Source organism: Bufo bufo, chromosome 9 (genome assembly GCF_905171765.1).
Source record: "Bufo bufo chromosome 9, aBufBuf1.1, whole genome shotgun sequence".
Taxonomy (NCBI): Eukaryota; Metazoa; Chordata; class Amphibia; order Anura; family Bufonidae; genus Bufo; species Bufo bufo.
This window is the reverse complement of record NC_053397.1, coordinates 45,928,702-45,950,967: the sequence shown is the minus strand read 5'-3', so window position 1 is coordinate 45,950,967 and position 22,266 is coordinate 45,928,702. Positions and strand designations below refer to the sequence as shown.

The 22,266-nt window shown below is 45.0% G+C and overlaps 1 protein-coding gene across 1 annotated transcript in view; it reads right to left on the bottom strand.

Annotated features, from left to right (window-relative positions):
* Window positions 1–22,266, bottom strand: part of PTBP2 (polypyrimidine tract binding protein 2) — a 50,667-nt gene that overhangs the window by 13,840 nt on the left and 14,561 nt on the right. The window contains exons 2-7 of the mRNA XM_040407204.1: window positions 15,165–15,195; window positions 13,517–13,592; window positions 6,272–6,444; window positions 4,775–4,918; window positions 2,045–2,209; window positions 1,843–1,953 (exon numbers count right to left, since the gene is read on the bottom strand). Of these exons, the coding sequence (XP_040263138.1) occupies window positions 1,843–1,953; window positions 2,045–2,209; window positions 4,775–4,918; window positions 6,272–6,444; window positions 13,517–13,592; window positions 15,165–15,195 (700 nt within the window). The remainder of the gene's footprint in view (window positions 1–1,842; window positions 1,954–2,044; window positions 2,210–4,774; window positions 4,919–6,271; window positions 6,445–13,516; window positions 13,593–15,164; window positions 15,196–22,266) is intronic.

Below are 22,266 nucleotides of genomic sequence, written 5' to 3'. Positions count from 1 at the left end.
TTGGGGTGCATATGACTTTTTGATTGCTTGCTATTACACTTTTTGTGACGTAAGATGACAAAAAATGGCTTTTTTTACACCGTTTTTATTTTAATTTTTTTACGGTGGTCATCTGAGGGGTTAGATCATGTGATATTTTTATAGAGCCGGTCGATACGGACACGGCGATACCTAATATGTATACTTTTTTTTTATTTATGTAAGTTTTACACAATGATTTCATTTTTGAAACAAAAAAAATCATGTTTTAGTGTTTCCATAGTCTAAGAGCCATAGTTTTTTCAGTTTTTGGGCGATTATCTTGGGTAGGGTATGATTTTTGCGGGATGAGATGACGGTTTGATTGGTACTATTTTGGCGTACATGCGACTTTTTTGATCACTTTTATTACCTTTTTTGGGAAGTAAGGTGGGCAAAATTTCAATTTCATCCTAGTTTTTTATTTTTTATTTTTATGGCGTTCACCGTTCGGGTAAAGTAACATAACCGTTTTATAGATCAGGTCGTTACGGACGCGGCGATACCAAACATGTGTAGGGAATTTTATTTTTTTCATTTTTAATCAGTGATAAATGTGTTTTTTGATTTTTACTTTTTTTTCACTTTTTTTAACTTTTTTTTTTACCCAGACCCACTTGGTTCTTGAAGATCCAGTGGGTCTGATGTCTGTATAATACAGTACAGTACAATATATATTGTTCTGTACTGTATTTTACTTACACTGAACAGATCTATGCTTTTTAGCACAGATCTGTTCAGCACCATGGACAGCAGGACGCCTGAGAGGCGTCCTGTTACCATGGGAACCTTCCCCGTCTGCTCAGAACTGCGCAGACGGGGAAGGGTAAGCACAGGGCTGAGGGGGGCTCTCTGGGGGCTCTCTCCCTCTCCCATCGGGGGGCTGCAAAGGCACAGCAGCCCCCCGATGGGAGAGGGAGGGAGCTCCCTGCGCTGTTAACCTTTTCCATACAGCGGTCCGTACGGACCGCTGTATGGAAAGGGTTAACGGCTGACATCGCATCGCAGATGTCAGCCGTTTATACCAGGGTGCCAGCAATGTGCTGGCACCCTGGTAAGGAGGGATACAGATCTATTTTAGGAATACTAAAGTTTCTGATCCCCGCGGTCAGGGACCGCAGGGATCAGAAACTGCAGAAATCGCAGCAAACCGCAGGTCTGAATTGACCTGCGGTTTGCCGCGATCGCCGACATGGGGGGGGTCACGGGACCCCCCCGCGCATTTAGCCTAGGTGCCTGCTCGATGATTTGAGCAGGCACCGGGTTCCGATCACTGCCGGCCGGGCGGCAGTGATCGGAACAACACATGACGTACCGGTACGTCATGTGTCCTTAAGTACCAGGACATCATGACGTACCGGTACGTCATGTGTCCTTAAGAGGTTAAAGGGTTTTTTGGAGATGTCAATACTGATGATCTATGCTCTGTATAGGTCATCAGTATCTGATTGGTGGGGTTCCCCTGCCAATCAGCTGTTTGAGAAGGCAGAGGCGCTCACAGTAGCGCCGCAACCTTCTCGCTGCTTTCCCTAGACCAGTGACGACACGTTTGTTGGTCACGTGGCCTTAGTGCAGCTCAGGTTTATAAGTGAATGCAGCTGAGCTGCGATACCTAGCACAGCCGATATACAATGTACAGCACTGTGCTTGGTAAGCATGGAAAAGGCAGCAGCACTCACTGGAGCGTTGGTGTCTTCTCAAACAGCTGATTGGCAGGGATCACGGGTGTCAGACCCCTACCAATCAGAGGACAGGTCATCAATATTAAAATTCCGGAAATGTATTCACATCCTTTTTAAATGATTACACCACAAGGTCACCTACCAGCTTTGCCTGTTGTGCATTCACTGGGTCTGCATATTGAAGCAAAGCTTGAAACTGATTGTTTTTTGTGAATGTGATTATCTTCAACACGGTTCCAAACTTGGAAAAGATCTAGGGGTCAAAAAAAAAAAAGCATTATTAAAACACTCTTACCTTCACAAATCAATTCATGAAAACAAGGAGAACCATTTGCTTCACAAACCTGGTGCAGGACATCAAGTGTTACAGGGTAGTACATGTTGTCAATGATGATTCTGAGCACTGGGCTGTGAGCAGAAGATACGGCATTCTCCGTTCCTGCTGCGTTAGCCACAGTGGAATTGGTAGTCTGAACGGCAGATACCGCCTGAAGCACTGCTTGGGCGCGCTGAAAGAAAAACACAAACAACTTTGAGGTGGTGGGAAAGAGAGCAGCTGCATTGTACAAGGCAATAAAAGGACATTTGCAGACACCACGTATTATATGGCAGAACAGGGAATAATACATAAGGAAAAGTTTGTTTAAATCTCAGTGAACCACTAAGCTATAAAGGCAGGCTTTCTTAGAGGCAAAGACGTTTTGACTCTTAACATTAGCATCTGCTCCTTCAAGGTTTTCTCTGCACATTACAAATTTTGATTTTCCCACAACAGAATGTCCAAAAGACATTTACTTGGTTTGTAAAATTAACAGATAGAAGAAGCCCAGCATCTGGCGCTCACAGGATGTACAGCGCCCATACGGTATTCTGCATCACCAGGAAAAACGTTATCCTCCCCCAAGTCATTAATTCCGTAGATCAGTTATACTGATTAAAAGGGAATCTGTCCCTGACAACTATCATCTAAAAACTTGCTCAGACCAATCATTTCAGATTGCTGGTAGAACAGACATAGTTTACACTATATGGGAGGTTATCTTTTTATTGATCTGTTTGTCTTAAAGGGTTTCTGTCACCAGAAATACCTGAATTAAACTGGCTGACATTAGCGATGTGCTAATGTCAGCTGAACCCAAGTAGCCTATATTTTTATCTATGCCCCCATTTCTCCATAAATGTAACTTTTAAAATATGCAAATTAGCCTCTAGGAGCAGGGGGGCATTGCTCCTGCTCCTAGAGGCTCCGTTCTCCCACCTCTGTCACCTCCCTCCAAGACTTGATCCTCCTGCCGGCCCAGAGTGCATGTTAAATCTGGCGCTTGCGCAGTGCAGTGTTCAGCCCAGACATAGTGAAGGAAGGACGCTCACTGGCTGCCGACTTCCTTACTGCACTGAATACTGATCGGCACAGGCGCGAGATTTACCATGCACTCAGGGCCGGCAGGAGGATCCAAATACTGCCTGGCTCTGTCCATCAAGACTTGGAGGGAGGTGATAGAGGTGGGAGAACACACAACACACATGATCCAAACATGAAGTAGACACATGGGGAATGTGAAACTATTTTTGGAGGTATTACTATGTATTATAAAAGTAGAGAAATTGAAATTCTCAAATTTTTCTAAATTTTTGGTAAATTTGGATTTTTTTTTATAAATACTCAATTTTACCACTGTCATGAAGTAAAATACGTGACGAGAAAATCTCAGAATGGCCTGGATAAGTAGAAGAGTTTTAAAAATTTTCACCACATAAAGTGACATGTCAGATTTGCAAAAAAAAAAAAAATAATCGCCTGGTCTTTAAGGTGAAAAATGGCAGGGTCTTCAAGGGGTTAAAGGGCACCTGTTAGCAGATTTGTACCTATGAAACTGGCTGACCTGTCACATGTGCACTTGGCAGCTGAAGGAGTTTGTGTTGGTCCCAAGTTTCTATGTGCCAACATTGCTGAGAAAAATGATGCTTTAATATATGCAAATAAACCTCTAGGAGCAATGGGGGCGTTACCATTACACCTAGAGCCTCTGCTCTCTCTGCAACTGCTGCACTTTGACAGGGCCAGGCAGAGTAATCATCATCACACCTGGCGCTGTCAACGTGCAGAGGGTGCAGCAGTTGCAGAGAGAGCAGAGCCTCTAGGTGTAACGACAACACCTCCGTTGCTCCTAGAGGCTCATTTGCCTATATTAAAACTTTCTCAGCAATGCGGGCACAAATGAACATGGGACCAACACAGATGTCTTCAGCTGCCAAGCGCACATGTAACAAGTCAGCCTTTTCATAGGTACAAAGCTGCTGACAGATGCCCTTTAACCAAAATGACGACTTATGGATACTCATTTAGACGCACTTGCTACCTGCTAACAGCTTATTGGTCTGTCATATACATCAAATGCATTTCTTTGCAAAAACATAACCTTTGAGGGGTTTTGAAGAATCAGGGTAAAAAACAGCATCTGGACTTGGGGACTTTAAGCCCTTCACGATGTACTGCAGCACTTTAACGATGGCACCTCCTCCAGAGCAGAACAGGTTTCTGCCGTTTCAGGGATGATGTCTGAATCAGCTGTATCACTTAACCCCTCAGGTGCCTTGGTCTACAGTAACAACGGCATCTGAGGCGGCTTTTCTTTGGGAGCGTTGTGTTCAGGGGTTCAATGTCACTGACTGAATGCAGTCTCTGGTCAGGGACACTGCCGGCAATGGGTGCCATTTTTTTTAAGATTTGACATCTGCTGTATATGCACACAAATACAATGAAATGTACACACCACATAGCCGAATGTTAGGCTATGTTCACATCTGTTGGAATATGTAGAAGACAAGAACTTGCGGCACTCATCCAATTTTCTTTGCAACTTGTTTATTCCAAGTTAAAACACTTCCGTTATAGGAGCAGACAAATGGAAATAACTGAGCAGAGCAGCAACAAAAATATATATATATATATATATATAAAATAATCAGTGCTGATGTGAACGTAGCCTTACAAAATGTGGTTCTGCAGGAGGCTAGTGAAGACAAAGGCTTTGAAACTCAAAGGAAAAAGTTATGAAAATGAATATAAATACCTGGTTCAGTGCACTGTCTGTCTTAAGTTCTTTATGGTTAGAGTACTGAATATAGATTGGTTGGTTACGTAGGTGAGGCGTCATGGAAGCGTAATAATTAACCATTGTGGAAGCCGATTCCTCTGTTGCCAATTCCAAAAAAGCCTAGAACATCAAGAGACTGGAATTAGGCAAACACAAGACATCAAGAACAATAGAAGATATTACACAGGGAGAACATGTATTCATATTAGGTCTGGATTTAAACTAAATATTCATGTTCAAAATTAGCAGATTAAGGAGATTCCCAGAATAAAGTACCGCTAATTCCACAGCTATACTGGAAAGAATGGTGTAATATACCCGGTTCCCCAGCCTCAAACTACTAGGCATAGGACTGCCGAAGATAGAACAGACACTGGAGCTGTCTCGCTGAGAAGTGACATTTACTACAGCTCAGCAGGCCCAGGAGAAAAAGGGAGCTTTAAATTTAGAGCTTAAAGGGGGTGTCCCTTCTTGCAGTTTCCCTGGAGGGACCAAGCACCAGTCTGGATGGCTGGGCTTAAAGGGGTTGTCCGCTTTTTACTAATGACAACTTACCCTCAAGGTAGGTCATCAATATCATATCAGTGGGGGTCTGACTCCTGGCCGATCAGCTGTTTGAAGTGGAAGCAGCACTCATAGGAGCGCTCCCTTCTCTTCATTGTTTGCCTGCTCGCCGCAACAATTTAAGTGGTGAGCAGGTGTAATTACAAGTATGGCGTCCGCATTCCCTTCTACGGAACAGTTTTTCTGTACAAGTGAATACCACAGAGCCACCCCATAGACGTGAATGGGGACCCGTTACATGTAATTACACCTGCTCACCACTGCAATTAGTGCAGCGAGCAGGTAAACAGAGCAGAGAAGGCAGCGCTTATACGAGTACTGCCTTCTCTTCAAACAGCTGATCGATGGGGGTCCAACTCCAGGTCATCAATAGTAAAATGCGGACAACTCCTTTAAGAAAACAGCAGAGGGCCAGGGGGTCAGGAGTTACAGAAGAAGGGTGGCTTGTTCCACTATGCTGTTTGCGAAACTGCCATTGACTACAAATGGCGCCGGCACTTAGTTCCATCTTACCATGGAAACGGCGAGATGGGACAACCCCTTTAAGAAACCGTACCACATTTGGATAAGGGCTCAGCGATTTTCATTTCAGACAACACATAAACCAGCACAATACCCTTTTCCCCAATCCCAGGGGATGTCTCTCTAGTAAATATATAAAATAAGGGTTATTCGGCAATCTCTAGAGTTGCAATAGACATGTGCAACCACCACTCTATTCAAACCAGGAAATATGGGACCCCCATTCTTATGATCGTGATGCCCCCAGCAATCAGACCCTTATGCCCCTATACTGTGTGTAGGGGGTGGCTTTTGTGGGAAAACCTTTTTAAGCTTGTAGAAAATGGTGCAAGTGTTGTTTCATTTTGCATCGTTGGTGCAGTGTGAAAGGGGAAAAATAAATTTTACCTGATTTTTTCCTTTTAACATCAGGATATTTGTTACTTTCCCAAAAGGCAACCCCAAAGCAATGACTTCAGTCTCTGTTACTTCACCGGGAAGTTTTCGGATATGAAGCACCCGGGAAGGTGCATTTTCCATTTTATCATCTCCTTTAAATTTTTTGTTATCATTTCCATTGGCTGGAAAACAAGTCATTAATGACATTAATCATTTGGAAAACATCTCAACAGGACCCGTAACCTCTTCTGACAGGTTTGTTTCAGTAACTACTTGCGTATCTGGAGCATCTATTCTTATGACTTTTTGTTGGGCCATTCCCTTATTATTCCTCATAGACCTTTTACAGATGACTTGCCAGCAGTAATGGTCCATCTGGGTGTTACCAGTTGAGGGTGTGTCCCTGCGAAGCCCGACACTGACAGCACTGATTGGAGAGTGTCAGACTGTGCAGGGACGCCCCCCAACTGGTAACACCCAGATGGACCATTACTGCAAACAATTTAGTCATAAACTTCTAGTAGGGATAATAAAAGAATGGCACAACAGTCATATGAAAAGATGCTTGAGAATTATTATTACAATTAGTTACTGAAATAGACATGTCAGGAGAGGTGACAGGATCTCTTTAACAAAGTCAAACAATCCTTACTATGCGGCTGACAGCCGTCAGTATAATGTTCATAACGGAAAAACAAATCAAAACGCTGCTTCAATCATTACATAATCTTTTGTAAAATTTAAAAAGGCTATAAAAAGAAAGGCAATTTTTCAATTTAATAGAAACTTCATTTCAAATAACCTTTCTAACATGGCAGATTCCCCTATCACCAGGAATCTTTCTCCTGGGAGGCGCCAGAATCAACTTTTTGGTATTGGGCAACTTTTTTTACCAATAGTGCAACTGCCAGGAAATCGCTGCATGGCAGAGCTCAATGAAATGACGGGGTTTGTCTAGGATTAGGAAATGAAAACTTTTTAGCAGAAAAAGCACCACAGCTTCCACGGGTTGTCTGGTACTGCAGCTTAGTGTGATTGAAGTGAATGGGGATGAGCTGCAATTCAACACACGTCCTGTAGTCCGGTTTGGAGGAAATCTGCTGTGCTTTTCAAATTCTTGTCAACCCCCTATAGGTCGTCCCCTAGAGATCTGTGCTTGGTGAAGCTTTGGGACACACTTCAAATTAGTTGAACATATCCTAGTACAGTGATGGTGAACCTTTTAGAGACCGGGTGCCAATCGTTAACCAAAAACCCACTTATTTATCGCAAAGTGCCAACACGGCAATTTACCCTGAATACTACAGTTCAATATAGTACATCTTCTATGTACTTTATCATTTAGCTATAATAACCTGCCTACATTTAGTGCGCTGCTTGTGCTGTACATAGTGCGCCCTGCGCTGATGAATGGCGGGTAAAGTCTAAGGCATATTGGTATGCCTTAGACTTTTTCCAGGGTGCGGGTGCTCACAGACAGGGCTCTGAGTGCCATAGGTTCACCACCACTGTCCTAGTAGGAAGGCAGACGATCTATGTAAAGTGTTTGTGCGGTACGGACAAATCTTAATAGGGTATTCCCATCGCATACAATGGGGGCATATCGCTAGGACAAGGAGAACGGAGCAGGGAGCGCTGTGGCTGGAGGACCCTAGATTTACCAGGGTCCATCCACCTCAAGTGAATGGGAGCGCACCACACACGCGTGGCCCCTGCTCCCATTCATTTCTATGGGGCAGACGGAAATAACCGAGCCAGCGCTCGGCTATTTTCGGCGACCCCATAGAAATGAATGGCGGGCGGCTGCACATGTGCAGTGCGCCCTGCGTTAATTTCCCCGCTCCGTTCTCATTGTATCAGCGATATGCCTTCATTTTCTGAGATGGCAAAACCCCTTTAAAGGGGCAATAAAACTATAAATGAATGCTAAAAGCAAGCAAGAAATCTAGTTTCCCATGTGGATTGTCAGTCTGCAGCACTTTGTCTCAGGACAATGCAGAAATGTAGATGTCCTGCATCTAAGTCTACAAGCACATGGCAGTGAAATAAAAATGGCAAAGAAAGCCATTCTGCAACCATTTTTGTATCCGTTTTCTGGCTATTTTTAATGCCAGTTTTGCATCCTTTACTTTAAAAACGGATGAAATATACTGGCTTTTTTATTTCAATCTCGGCCCCTGGCATTACTATTGTCCACCATAGTGGCACCCATCATTACTAACGTCCACCATGGTGGCCCCCGGCATTACTAATGTGCAGCATATTGTTTTTAAGCAGAAAAAGTAATTAAATTACTCACCTTATCCACTTGCATGCACAGGGACTGTTGTTCTTCACTTGATGCAGAAGGACCTGCGATCCCAGCGTGATGAAAACGCTAAAAGCACAGGACCTTCTGCATCAAGAGAAGAGCAACTGTCTGCGAGTGCAAGTTGATGAGGAGAGTCATTTTTATCTTAAATCCTAAAAGGCCATTTTTTACTAGTTTACCCGTTAGACGGGTGCATTCCTGTCTAAGCCGTGAAAACAGCCAAAAATATGACACGTCCTGATTTTTTATGGCTGCCATTTACTGGCCATTAAAAAAAAATATATATAAGTCTTGTGAATAGGCCCATAGACTCCAACTGGCTCTAAAAACATGTTTGACGTTTTTTGGGTCGTGTAAATGCAGCCTTAGGCTGGAGGCTGAATCAATCTTTGTCCTACTGCACACAGGACTCGTCAGACGTTCTCCTGCTTTAGCCACTTGTCTTACAGCTTGTCACACAAGGAGGGACATGGATGACAGACCTATTCCTTACAGATTTCTCAGTTTTACTTGTAACATGAGACAACAAGGCATTTTCCGTTTTTAGAATTCCTTTTAACATATGCAATGTTCATGTTAGCCCCAAGGCTCTTGCTACTAATGGAGCCATGACAGCACCGATTGATCCGACTCAATATAGGTTCTAAAGAAAACTTAATGAATCTTTTTTAAAGGGAGTCTGTCACCACAATTTGCCCTTATAGACCACTTACATAGCACTATAGCATAACTATAGATCAGTCAAACGGTACCTTTGTCTTTTTGTTTGGATGTTCACCAGGGGCAAAAAAATGAGTTTTATTCATATGTAAATGAGGGCTCGCAAGTGCCCAGGGGCGGCGTTAGGGCTGTAAGTGCCCAGGCCGCTCTGCCTTCTTCTCACATAACCCCTCCCCAGCCTGTTGCTTGGCCCGCCCTGTAAGCCTCTTACGTCATCCAGTGTACTGGCTGATATCCCGCCCGCGCATGCGCACTGCATGGAATGATGCTGCTGCCCACAATGGTTATCACAGTGCGCATGTGCGTTGAAAAGAACCTCTTTCCACAAACAAACACTAGCACCCCAAATATCTATAATACATAAAGGCGGGAAGGACCCGGCCCTATGTAATAATTATCGACCGATCTCTCTTCTTAACACTGACTTGAAACTTTTAGCAAAAATGATAGGAAATAGGTTGCAGAATATCCTTCTCTCTCTCATTGCCCCTGATCAAGTCGGATTCGTGCCTAATAGAGAGGGAAAAGACAACATCTATAGGGTTTTACAACTTCTCTAATTTGCCAAACTCACAGCTAAACCTTTGATAATGCTCAGCACCGACGCCAAAAAGGCATTCGACAGGGTTGATTGGGACTACTTATTATCTACGCCTTTATTTTCTACATGATTTTTGACTGCGATTGCGTTGTTCAGTTTTTTAATTGCGCGGGTGCAATGCGTTTTGCACGCACGTGATAAAAAACTGAATGTGGTACCCAGACCCGAACTTCTTCACTGAAGTTCAGGTTTGGGTTGGGCGTTCTGTAGATTTTATTATTTTCCCTTATAACATGGTTATAAGGGAAAATAATAGCATTCTTAATACAGAATGCTTACTAAAATGTGCCTTGAGGGGTTAAAAAAATAAAATTAACTCACCTCATCCACTTGATCGCGCAGCCGGCATAGTCTTCTTTCAGGACCTGCAAAAGGACCTTTGATGACGTAATCGCGCTCACCACGTGGTAATGTCAGCGCAGGTCCTGCTGAATGAAGATAGAAGGATCAAAGGTCCTTTTGCAGGTCCTGAAAGAAGAAGAAAGAAGACGATGCCGGCTGTGCAATCAAGTGGATGAGGGGAGTTTATTTTTTATTTTATTTTTTTAACCCCTCAAGGCACATTTTAGTAAGCATTCTGTATTAAGAATGCTATTTTCCCTTATAACCATGTTATAAGGGAAAATAATACAGTTAATAAACTTTAATGGGGTCCGGAGTTGCTCATCCCTATCACCTCCTAGCAACCATGCGTGGAGAAAAGAAAAAAAAAAAAAAAAAAAAAAAAAAACGCACCACATCCGCACTTGCGATTTTTACGCAGACCCATTCATTTCTATAGGGCCTGCGTTGCGTGAAAAACGCAGAATATAGAACATGCTGCGATTTTCACGCAACGCACAAGTGATGCGTGAAAATCACCGCTCATCTGCACAGCCCCATTGAAGTGAATGGGTCCTGATTTAGTGCGGGTGCAATGTGTTCACTCAAGCATTGCACCCGCCCGGAAACCTTGCCCGTGTGAAAGGGGCCTAAATGTAATACTGATGTATTGTTTATACTATTGATAAAACTAATAAAAAGAGTTTTGAAAAGAAATGTATGCACCTTGCAAATCTGCGGCAAGCCTAATGTACAGGAAGGTGAAAAAAACAATAGTTCTATTAAAGAACTTCAATGCGCAAAACATATCCATAAAGAGGGTTTTGTTCTTGACGTACAGAAATCTCCTGTTTTGTTTGAAAACTGCCAATGTAAAACATTTAGGTCGCTGCTCATGGGCATTTCTGCACCTGCTTTACTGTCTTCTCCCAGCAGAAAATGACCTTGGAATAAGTGAGGAAAGCACCAATGAATAGATTCTTTACAATGTCATAATCATGGGGAATAATTCTACACTGTATGTCTGAATCCCATTTACCGGCTAACAAAAGGCTCCGCACATTCCCAACAGCTTTACTTTTAAAGTGTCCTAAATGTATGCCTTTACAAAACCGCTATTCACATCTAGTGAGAACATGCAAAGAAAAGAAGCTCCCTTTTGGAGGCCCAGATGACGGCTGTTTCAAGGTAAATTAAAATAAAGTACACGAGCATCACAATCGAGAAATTGGACGCTTTTTCATCACCCAGAAAATTGAAACTTATGGAATCAATAATGGAGCATTTGGAGTGGGGGCGTTACAGTACAGCTAGAATTTGTTCCAGTATGATTCTGCCTTTAACCCTTTTGTTGACAACGCACTGAAAAATTCATGTAAATACAGAACACCCAACAAAGCCAGGCATTGGCTGAATATGGAGCACAGATCACAAAAAGCATAGTAAAGGCAGTCCTTGTAGACACATATGTCCATGTTATTACGACCTCCAGACAACCAGCATGTCGACATGCAGCTGGGGTTTAGTGTTCCAAACCTGCCCAGTACTAAGTTACATTAATTACCAGAGGGGAGTCCGGGCTCTTCTCCAGCATCTCACCTATGCTTTGTTCCAGTAAAGCTGACGACAATGCACCTCGCTTCACTAGGCATGCGCTGAATGCGCAGTGCTCAACTTGACCGGCCTGAGGCTGCTGGAAGGGAATCCGGACTTAGCGCCAGTAATTTACGTGTCCTTCATCTCTTATACAATCTTGTTAGGGGTTGCTGGTTGTTTAGTAGCCCCAAATCTACTGACCGGTTCAGTTCAATAATTCAGATGATTTTTATATTTAGAAAAAAAAAATCCACATTTTCAAAACAGACTTACAATGACCGACATGGAAAACCATGTAGCAAGAGTGTTTGGTGTTCGGAGTCCCAGCAGTGTAACTCACAGGTCTGTGCGGCGCATTGCTTATGCTTATAGAAATGCGCCGCACAGACCTGTGAGTTACAAGAAGAAGGAGCAACCGGGCGGCCACAGCGCATGTAAGTATAATGCTGCTGAGTAACTGACCATGGCAGACAGGACTTCAGTAGCGTCCTGGCTGCCATGGTAACCGATCAGAGCCCCAGCATTACACTGCTGGGACTCCCTCCGATCGGAGCTGCTGCTGCCACCAATGATGAAGGGTGCACTGCCCACCAACATTGTAGAAACATTCCCGGCACCCGACCTCTGACAGGGAGCTGCCATCCGCGCAATTAACCCCTCAGGTGCCACCGCCCTGTCAGAGGTGCGTCCCCATCACCATGGGAATACCTCGGGTTTAGAATATACCATCGGCAGAGTTTTCTCCAATCCGATGGTATATTTTAACTTAAAGCATCCCCATCGCCATGGGAACGCCTCTCCCTGCCCAGCTCGTCGCCGATCCACTGCTCCGGTAAACAAAGCCATCTCAGCCCTGCTACTTGCACGCAGCAGGGCTAAGCTACTGAACAAACTACCTGCCCGGCACCTGGAACTGCATGTCCCGGGCGTCTGGCGATACGATTTCCACACCCATGTATCAAGGTATATCAGTTCACTGGTCAGAGAGGGTGACCACTAGAAGAAGCTCACATTATGACTGTCAGAAGGAATGAAGGAGGGGGCAACAGCAAGGACCATGTCTTGGTGACTGATAGGCAAAATAGTCCAGAAATAGAAGTCTGCACGGCAAGTGACGAGCTTTGAAAAAAAAACCATAAAGGCTGTAATACACAGCCTAATTTAACAGGCGACTGTCGGGAAGGAAGCATTAATTCCTGGGAATTGTCTGCTCGCTAGCGGAGGAGACCGCTTCTATTACATGCAGCGATCTCCTCCTCAGTACAGGGAGAAGCGATCATTATATCATCGCTCTTCCCTATACAGAATCAGTTTGCCGGCAGCAGATCATGATTAGACAGCATGATCTACCGCCTGCAAACAAATTTTTGGATTGACCACTGAATGAGCAAACATTGGGCAATCGGCGGCAGTATTACACTGCAAGATGATCTACACTGCAAGAACTACAGAGGAAGTTTTGGGAGCACTCAGTTTTTTGTATTTGGTCAGTCTCTATGAAAGGCTAATATGACACTAAACAAACACCACTTTAAACTTTAAGGTTGGAATAGGATGTTGTGAATCTGTGGGAGAAAGGGAGTTAGATGCCTAACGGTGTAACCAGAAATTATTACGAAGACTGGATAACTTGCTTTACGATTCCCATGTTACTTCATCGCTGTCATAAGAACAAATGGTGATCACACTATAACCGTTCACTCACCTGTCACAACTAGGCTGGTCATGTTAGAACTGGGACCATTAAGAACACTTCCTGAAAGCAGCTCGTCAGAACCTCTCTAAAGAAAAAAAATAATACAAAAAAATATTGTAAAAGTGAGAAGGACGGCTCCTGAATGTGTGTAACCAGAATCTGAGGCTGCATTAACTCACACAAACAGAAGTATGTGCCAGGGGAAATTTCAAAATGGGGTAAGGAGTGAAACGCATTAGACATTGGACTGTGACTCTTTCACGATACCAGTACTTTAATAGTATCACTTGGATTGCAGATGTTGCAGTAATATGGTCATTTCTGCTGCACTTAGTAAATAAATATCTTTATACTACATTGTGCCTTCTGTTAATGTAGGTCTTATGACACTGTACAAAGTTCTTTACTGCGGTCTGCTGAGACTACTTGGATTTTTTGTCCTTGACATGCAGCTGTTTTACACCATATTGGCTGCTATCACGTCTAGGCGCTGTTCACATTTAAAGGGAACCTGTCACCATGAAAATGTGAAGTAATTTGCCGGCAGCAGGTTATAAAGCAGGAGCTGAGCAGACTAGTATATAGTTTTGTGGTAAAAGATGCTCTATAACTTGTCATTTCATTCATTTAAAGTCCTGCTCATTCTGGGCCTTGAAGTCCAGGAGGAGGTCCCATCAGTGAATGACAGCCTGCCCTCTATGACTGTATACAGAGAGCTGTCAATCACTGATAGGACCGCCTCCTGGACTTCAAAACCCAGAATGAGCAGGACTTTAAATGAATGAAATGACACGTTATAGAGAATCTTTTCCTATAAAACTATATATCACTCCGCTCAGCTCCTCCTGCTCTATAACCTGCTGCCGTTAGCTCAGACACCATGTGAAATGTGACAGGTTCTCTTTAACATACATGAGACACACCAAAGGTGCTTGACGGAGCTGACTAAAACTTAGCTACCAAAAGGCTCCACTAAGACAAAAATTACATACAGAATGCATACATTTATTCTGTCAATCTGAAACGGTGACTCCTAGGACAGGTATAGGCCCCATTCACACTACCCAGACCGCTGGAACCCACAGAAACTCAAGGAAGCCCTTCCATGAGCATCCAGGTCCGTACCAGGAAGTATTACTTTACTGAGAGAGTAGTGGATGCATGGAATAGCCTTCCTGCAGAAGTGGTAGCTGCAAATACAGTGAAGGAGTTTAAGCATGCATGGGATAGGCATAAGGCCATCCTTCATATAAGATAGGGCCAGGGGCTATTCATAGTATTTAGTATATTGGGCAGACTAGATGGGCCAAATGGTTCTTATCTGCCAAAACATTCTACGTTTCTATGTTACCTCAGCGCCGCAAAAGATAGAACATATCCCATCTTTTGCAGCATCTTGTGGATCGAAGAGCCATTGAAGTCAATGGGTCCGCACCATGATGTGGAGTGCACAGGGCCAGTGCCTGTAATTTGAGGACCCTCTGTTTGCAGTCCTCAACACGGGCATAGTGGTCCCACAGTTGTGTGAATGGGGCCCTACTATATGTAAAAAATAACAAAACACTGCCACATATATGGTATATGTATATGGTATCAAAACGGGGTAGCCATTACATTCGCAAGTGCCAACATATATCACACAAAAGAAAATGTTTACCTTGACGCCCACTGCAACATCAGCAACAATGCTGTAAAAAAGAAGGAAAAAAAAAAAAAAAGATAAATTAACATTACTGCACACCACTATCTGAAAGGAGAAAAATGAAGTCTGCGCCTAAAAGAATAAACCTCCACTATGAAAACTCAGCAAGGTTTGAAGCAGACCATGCACATAATGAATGGGATGAAAGTGATACAAACCTGTACAGGCGCCAAGAAAGTAAAACAGAAACCAGCAGGAGAGGAATGCAATAAACGCCCCGATTAATATAAGCCGGGATCACAAAGAAAATCTCTGTTTGGTAAAATGACCTGATGGAAAATGCACATTCCAGCCAGGACATTAACCAGCACGCAAATCACTGAGCAACATGGAGGGACTGATGGTGTAGTCTGCACTGGGGTGACGTGCACCTCATTTATTGAGTAGACATAGATTTCAGCTAGAATTGATGCCAGTCGCTGGAGGCCACATCCCCTCTCGCCAGGTCACATATTTCTGTGCAAAGATTGTGTCCACCAAAACAGGTTACTTTTTAAACAACCAAAAAAAAAAAAAATCACTGGGTACTTTCACACTTGCGTTGTTTGATTCCGGCAGGCAGTTCCGTTGCCTGAACTGACTGCCTGATCAGGCAAACTGTATGCAAACGTATGTCATTTTTTCTGACTGATCAGGCATTTTTCAGACTGATCAGTCGGAAAAATGCCTGATCAGGCAGAAAAATGCATTGCAATACCGGATCCGTTTTTCCGATGTCATCAGGCAAAACGGATCAGGTACTTTTTTTTCCTCATTTTTAGAGGTCTGCGCATGCGCAGACCGGAAGGACGGATACGGCATTCCGGTATTTTGAATGCCGGATCCGGCACTAATACATTCCTATGGAAAAAAATGCCGGATCCGGCGTTCAGGCAAGTCTTCAGTTTTTTTCGCCGGAGATAAAACCGTAGCATGCTGCGTTTTTTTCTTTTGCCTGATCAGTCAAAATGACTGAACTGAAGACATCCTGATGCATCCTGAACGGATTGCTCTCCATTCTGAATGCATGGGGATATGCCTGATCAGTTATTTTCCGGTATTGAGCCCCTAGGACGGAACTCTATGCCGGAAAAGAAAAACGCTAGTGTGAAAGAAGCCTAAATAAATCCCCCTCTCGCACACACACCTTTCTGCATCCAGTGCAGGAGCAGAGTTTTTATATTCTGACACCAAAAGCGACTGGTGAAGATAGCCAGAAACAAATTCTGGGAGCCACATAAACCTCTGCAGCAAATCTCAAGGTCAGACATCAGTTAACCCCTTCCGGACCTTCGCTGTACATGTACGACGCGGCCGACTGGCAGTTCTGGAGCAGAGCCGTACATGGAGCTGTGCTCGCTCAATCTATGGCAACTAACAGCCGGGCCCCTGCAGTATCAGTACTGTAGTATCAATACTGACTGCATCATCTAAGGGGTTCACAGAGGGAGGGGCTCACTGTCTCACCCTATTGGCCCCCTGCAATGCGAATGAGGGGTACCGATGGCTGCCAAGATAACCCGAGGCAAGTCTGCCAGCTATGGAGACCTATGAGGCCAAGCCCGCAGAATGAGTTTCATAGTCGAACTGTCAGTGTAAAACTGAGTTTCAATGCAGTACAATACAGCATGTACAGCACTGTAAACAGGATCGAACTCTGAAAAGCTGAAGTTCACTAATGGGACAAAAAAAAAAGTTTTCTACAAAAAGAAATAAAAGTATAAAAAATAAAAATACAAAAAAAAAAGTTTCAAGTATAAATAAGTATTTATTGTTTATATATTTTATATGTAAAATTGGGAAAAGGGGTGATTTATACTTAATATTTTGTTATTATGTTTTTTTTTTAATAACTATTTCCCCCTTAGGCCTTTTTCACACGGGCGTGTCCGGATAAGGTCCGGATGCGTCCCGGTGCATTGCGGCAAACCCGCGCGAGTAGGTACGCAATTGCAGTCAGTTTTGACTGTGATTGCGTTCCGATGTTCAGTTTTTATCGCGCGGGTGCAATGTGTTTTGCACGCGTGTGATAAAAAACCGACTGTGGTACCCAGACCCGAACTTCTTCACAGAAGTTCAGGTTTGGGTTAGTTGTAGTGTAGATAGTATTATTTTCCCTTACAACATGGTTATAAGGGAAAATAATAGCATTCTGAATACAGAATGCAGAGTACTGGTACATGGTGATGGATCATGTGACGGACCATGTGCTGAACGTAGTGACGTCATCAAAGGTCCTATTCCTCACAAAAGAAGACAGAAGAGATGCCGGCTGCGCGAACAAGTGGATTAAGGGGAGTTAAATTATATATTTTTTTTAACCCCTTCAACCCTATTGTACCATTTTCCCTTATAACCACAATTTTAATACTGGGTGGGTCGAGGGAGTGGGGGCGCACCAATTAATCTAATAACGTCTAATACAGATACAGAAGGCGGGTTCAGCGGCAGAATCACATAGCCTGCACCCTACCTCTATGACAGGGCACTGCGATCAGCGGCATGCGGCACCCAGCTCCCTGCCACAGAGGTCAGGTGCAGGCTATGTGATTCTGCCGCCACACCCGCCTCCTTTATCTGTATTAGAGTTGTTGCGATACCAAATTTTTGATTCGGTTTCGATACCATGAAAAAGTATTGCGATACTCGATACCATTCGATACCACGCGAAAAAAATAAACAAAAAAAGCCACGTGCATTCCTCATTTTTAAAAATGGCGAATCGCGCAGTTTTTATTTTATTTTTTCTGTTCCGGCATTCACCACCTAGATTTTTTTTTTATATTTTAATAGTTTGGACTTTTCTGACGTGGCGATGTAATATGTTTATTTATATATTTTATATGTGAAATTGGGAAAAGGGGGGTGATTTATACTTCATATTTTAGTGTTTTTTTTTTTTTCACTTTTTATTTAATAACTATTTCCCCCCTTAGGGGCTAGAACCTGGGATCTTTCATCCCTTTTCCTATTCACCCTGATAGATCTCTATCAGGGTGAATAGGACTCCACACTGTCCCTGCTGCTCTGTGCTTTGTGCACACAGCATCAGGGATGTTACCATGGCAACCAGTCCTGGCTGCCATGGTAACCGATCGGAGCCCCAGGCTTACACAGCTGGGGCTCCGATCAGAAGCTGCCACTGCACCACCAATGAGGGGGAGGGGAGAGGTCCCTGTGGCCACTGCCACCAATGATTTTAATACTGGAGGGTTGAGAGGGGCCGGCGCACTGTGCCACCAATGATTTTAATGGGATGGGGGGATTGAGGGGGGGGGCACACTGCACCACCAATGATTTTACCCCTTTATACAGGAGGCGGGTACTAGCAGATCAGCGGCAGTTAACTGCCGCTGATCGCAGCTCCCTGTCAGGGGCAGGGTGCCGGCAATGCGATTCTGCTGCCGGCACCCGCCTCCTGTATGTGTTAAAGACTGACTACTGTATATGAGTCCAGACTTTCACTATTAGGCCACACAGAGCGGCGCCCAGCGATGTCTCAGCACTCACCATTAGTCCTGGGCGCCGCTCCGTTCGCCCGCAGTGCCCCATTACTGTCTCCTCTCCTGCTCCACATGCTGCTGATTACTATCGGAGCGATGGGAGGAGACATCAGCTTCACTAGTGGGCGTTCCTTCTCCCTGGCTGTAGCGCTGTCCAATCGCAGCGCAGGGAAAAGGAACGCCCACTAGTGAAGCTGATATCTCCTCCCATCGCTCCGATAGTAATCCTATCATTGGGGGCGCAGTGCGCCCGCCCCTCTCTTCTCATTGCCGCCCCTCCTCCACCCCCTCTCTTCTCATTGCCGCCCCTCCTCCACCCCCTCTCTTCTCATTGCCGCCCCTCCTCCGCCCCTCTCTTCTCATTGCCGCCCCTCCTCCGCCCCTCTCTTCTCATTGGTGGCAGCGGCAGCAGCACAGGGGGAGGGAGGACAGCTTCCTTCTCCCCGTGCTGCTGAGAGAGAACATGAGCGCGCCGATAGCAGCGCGCTCATGTTCAGAGATACTAGACTGCGCAGAAGCGCAGCCCAGTATCGAAAAAACGGAAATCCCGGTATCGTATCGATACCGGGACAAAAGTATCGATTGGGTATCGAAATTTCGATACCCGCAACAACCCTAATCTGTATTAGACGTTAATTTTCATTGGTGGTGCGGTGCGCCCGCCCCTCTCTCCGCATTGGCAGTGGCGACACAGGGGGAGGGAGAGAGTGACTCCTTTTCCCCTGTGCTGCTGAGGGAACATGAGCGCGCTGACAGCAGCGCGCTCCAAGTTCTGTGATACTAGACTGTGCAGTAGCACAGCCTAGTATCAATAGAAGGCAAATCCTGGTACTGAACCGATACCAGGACAAAAGTATCGATTGGGTATCGATATTTCGATACCCGCAACAACCCTACTATGGAGTGCTTCTGTGAGGTTCCGTTCTGCAAAAAGATAGAACATGTCCAATCTTTTTGCAGAACGGACGAATGCAGACCCATTCAAGTTGAATGGGTCTGGATTCATCACGGCAGCTGTACGGAGGTTGCCCGTGCATTAGGGTCCATTCACACATCCGTTGTTTCTTTCCTGATCTGTTCCGTTTTTTGCGGAACAGATCTGGACCCATTCATTTTTAATGGGTCCTGAAAAAAAATCGGACAGCTCAATGTCAGATTTTTTTTCAGGACCCATTGAAAATGAATGGGTACAGAACTGCTCCAGATCTGTTCCGCAAAAAACGGAACAGATCAGGAAAGAAACAACGGACGTGTGAATGGACCCTAAGGCAGGGCTCGACAAATCCCAGGCGCCAGGTCGCCATGGCGACCAGAAATTTAGTCCTGGCGCTTGGGTATTTGTCAGCCCGTTTTCAAAGGTGCCCGGGCGATGGGTGAGGAGCTGCCGTTCTGTCCGGAGGCAGCACTGTTTGAAACAGCTCCTCAGTCAGTGAGTCACAGCACACAGAGAGCGAGACGCTGGCAGCAGGGAGGGGAGGGGCTCGGGAGGAGTGTAATCTGATCCTAGAGTGGAAGCTGCTTCTGCCAGCCCCTCCCCTCCCCGCCCACCAATCAGAGCTGAGGCAAGGACTAGCAGCTCTAGGTCACTGACACAAGTACAGGAGGAAGTCTAGAAAGAATCCAATGAGTCTCAGGTTAAAAGAATCTAAAGATCCGATTAGTTAGTGACTCATTCGATTCTTTGAGTTAAAAGAACAGGTTACACTGAGGCTGTCGGCTGGGACAGGAGCAGAGAGATAAAAGTGACAGGACACAGTTTAGGTTGAATTAACCCTTTAGGATCAAATTGGCTTCTCAAGGAGATCTATATGTTAAAGGCATCCCTTCTTCTGTCTCATTCAGTAGCTATATAACTAAGGCTACTTTCACACTTGCGGCAGGACAGTTCCGGCAGGCTGTTCACCCTGTCGGATCCGTCCTTCCGCTGTTTCGCCGGACCACCGCTCCGTCCCCATTGACTATAATGGGGGCAGAGCTCTGGCGCAGCACGGCAGTGCATGGTAAAAGTACTGCATGTCCAACTTTTAGTCCGGCGGCCTCTCACCGCGAACTGCCGTGCTGTGCCGGAGCTCCACCCCCGTCCCCATTATAGTCAATAGGGTCCGGGGACGGAGCGGCAGTATATGCAACATGGTATACAGCATTATTGGGGGGCTCTATGGAAAAGTGGGGGGGAGCACTATGGGGGCACCTACTGGGGGCTTTATGACGCGGCTCCGCCTGGCTCCTAACTTTTTTAGCTGGCTCCTAGATTCCAAGGAAATTTGTCAAGCCCTGCCCTAAGGGACTGAAAATTGCGGTCCCCAATGCATGGAACGGCCCACCTACGCCCATGTGAATGAGCCCTTAGACGCCGGTCTTAATAAATGTGCCCCTTAGTTCCATAGTATCTCCTAAAAATGGTCCATGAAAACTACAGACCACACATGGGTGGTATCCATGTTGTGTCCGCGGTTTTCACAGACCCATAGACTATAATGTGCGCAAGGGTTCCATCATAATAGACAAAAATTAGGGCATGCTTCCAGGGTATCACCCCAGACCCTCAGTCCGTGGAAAACCACTGATGTGGGAATACACACATTAATGTCAATGCATACGTGTGCTATCTGTGGGTTCCACAGTTTACTAAGGTGAAGGAGGCCTTAAGGCCTTCTCCACATGTAGCAAACGCACAGCATCCCGACTGAATCCTGACCCATTCAGTTCAATGGGTCTGTGCACAGCAGGGTAGTCTTTCACACATCTGCTCCGTGTTCAGTAAAAATTGCAGCATCTTCTATACTGTGCGTCTTTCACGCATCCCTGGCTCCATAGAAGTGAATGGAGATGGTGTGAAAAACGGAAGGCATCCAGATGCAATGCGTTTTTCAATAATGGTTGAGATGGGAGATGTAAAGGGTTATTCTTCGCGGATGGAAAAAATGCACGCACTAAACGCAATCTCAGACAAAACTGACTGAACTTGCGTGAAAGACCATCAGCTTTTTCCTGAAGAGATCCTGACAAAATCAATATAGCTAGTGTGAAAGAGGCCTTACACTTCTAGGAATGCTTGGCAGTGATTATCTGGCGGTGTAAAGGTGCCGCCAATTACACGATGCACAAACAAAACGCTTGTTCATCGGGTGAATGGATCTTTCATGAGGTCACCTAAAGAATCATTTGTCGGCAGCAGATCGCGCCGGCTAAGGGCTCTTTCACACTTGCGTTATTGTCTTCCGGCATAGAGTTCCGTCGTCGGGGCTCTATGCCGGAAGAATCCTGATCAGTTTTATCCTAATGCATTGTGAATGGAGAGTAATCCGTTCAGGATGCATCAGGATGTCTTCAGTTCCGGTACGGAACGCTTGTTGGCCGGAGAAAATACCGCAGCATGCTGCGCTTTTTGCTCCGGCCAAAAATCCGGAACACTTGCCGCAAGGCCGGATCCGGAATTAATGCCCATTGGAAGGCATTGATCCGGATCCGGCCTTAAGCTAAACGTCGTTTCGGCGCATTGCCGGAGCCGACATTTAGCTTTTTCAGAGTGGTTACCATGGCTGCCGGGACGCTAAAGTCCTGACAGCCATGGT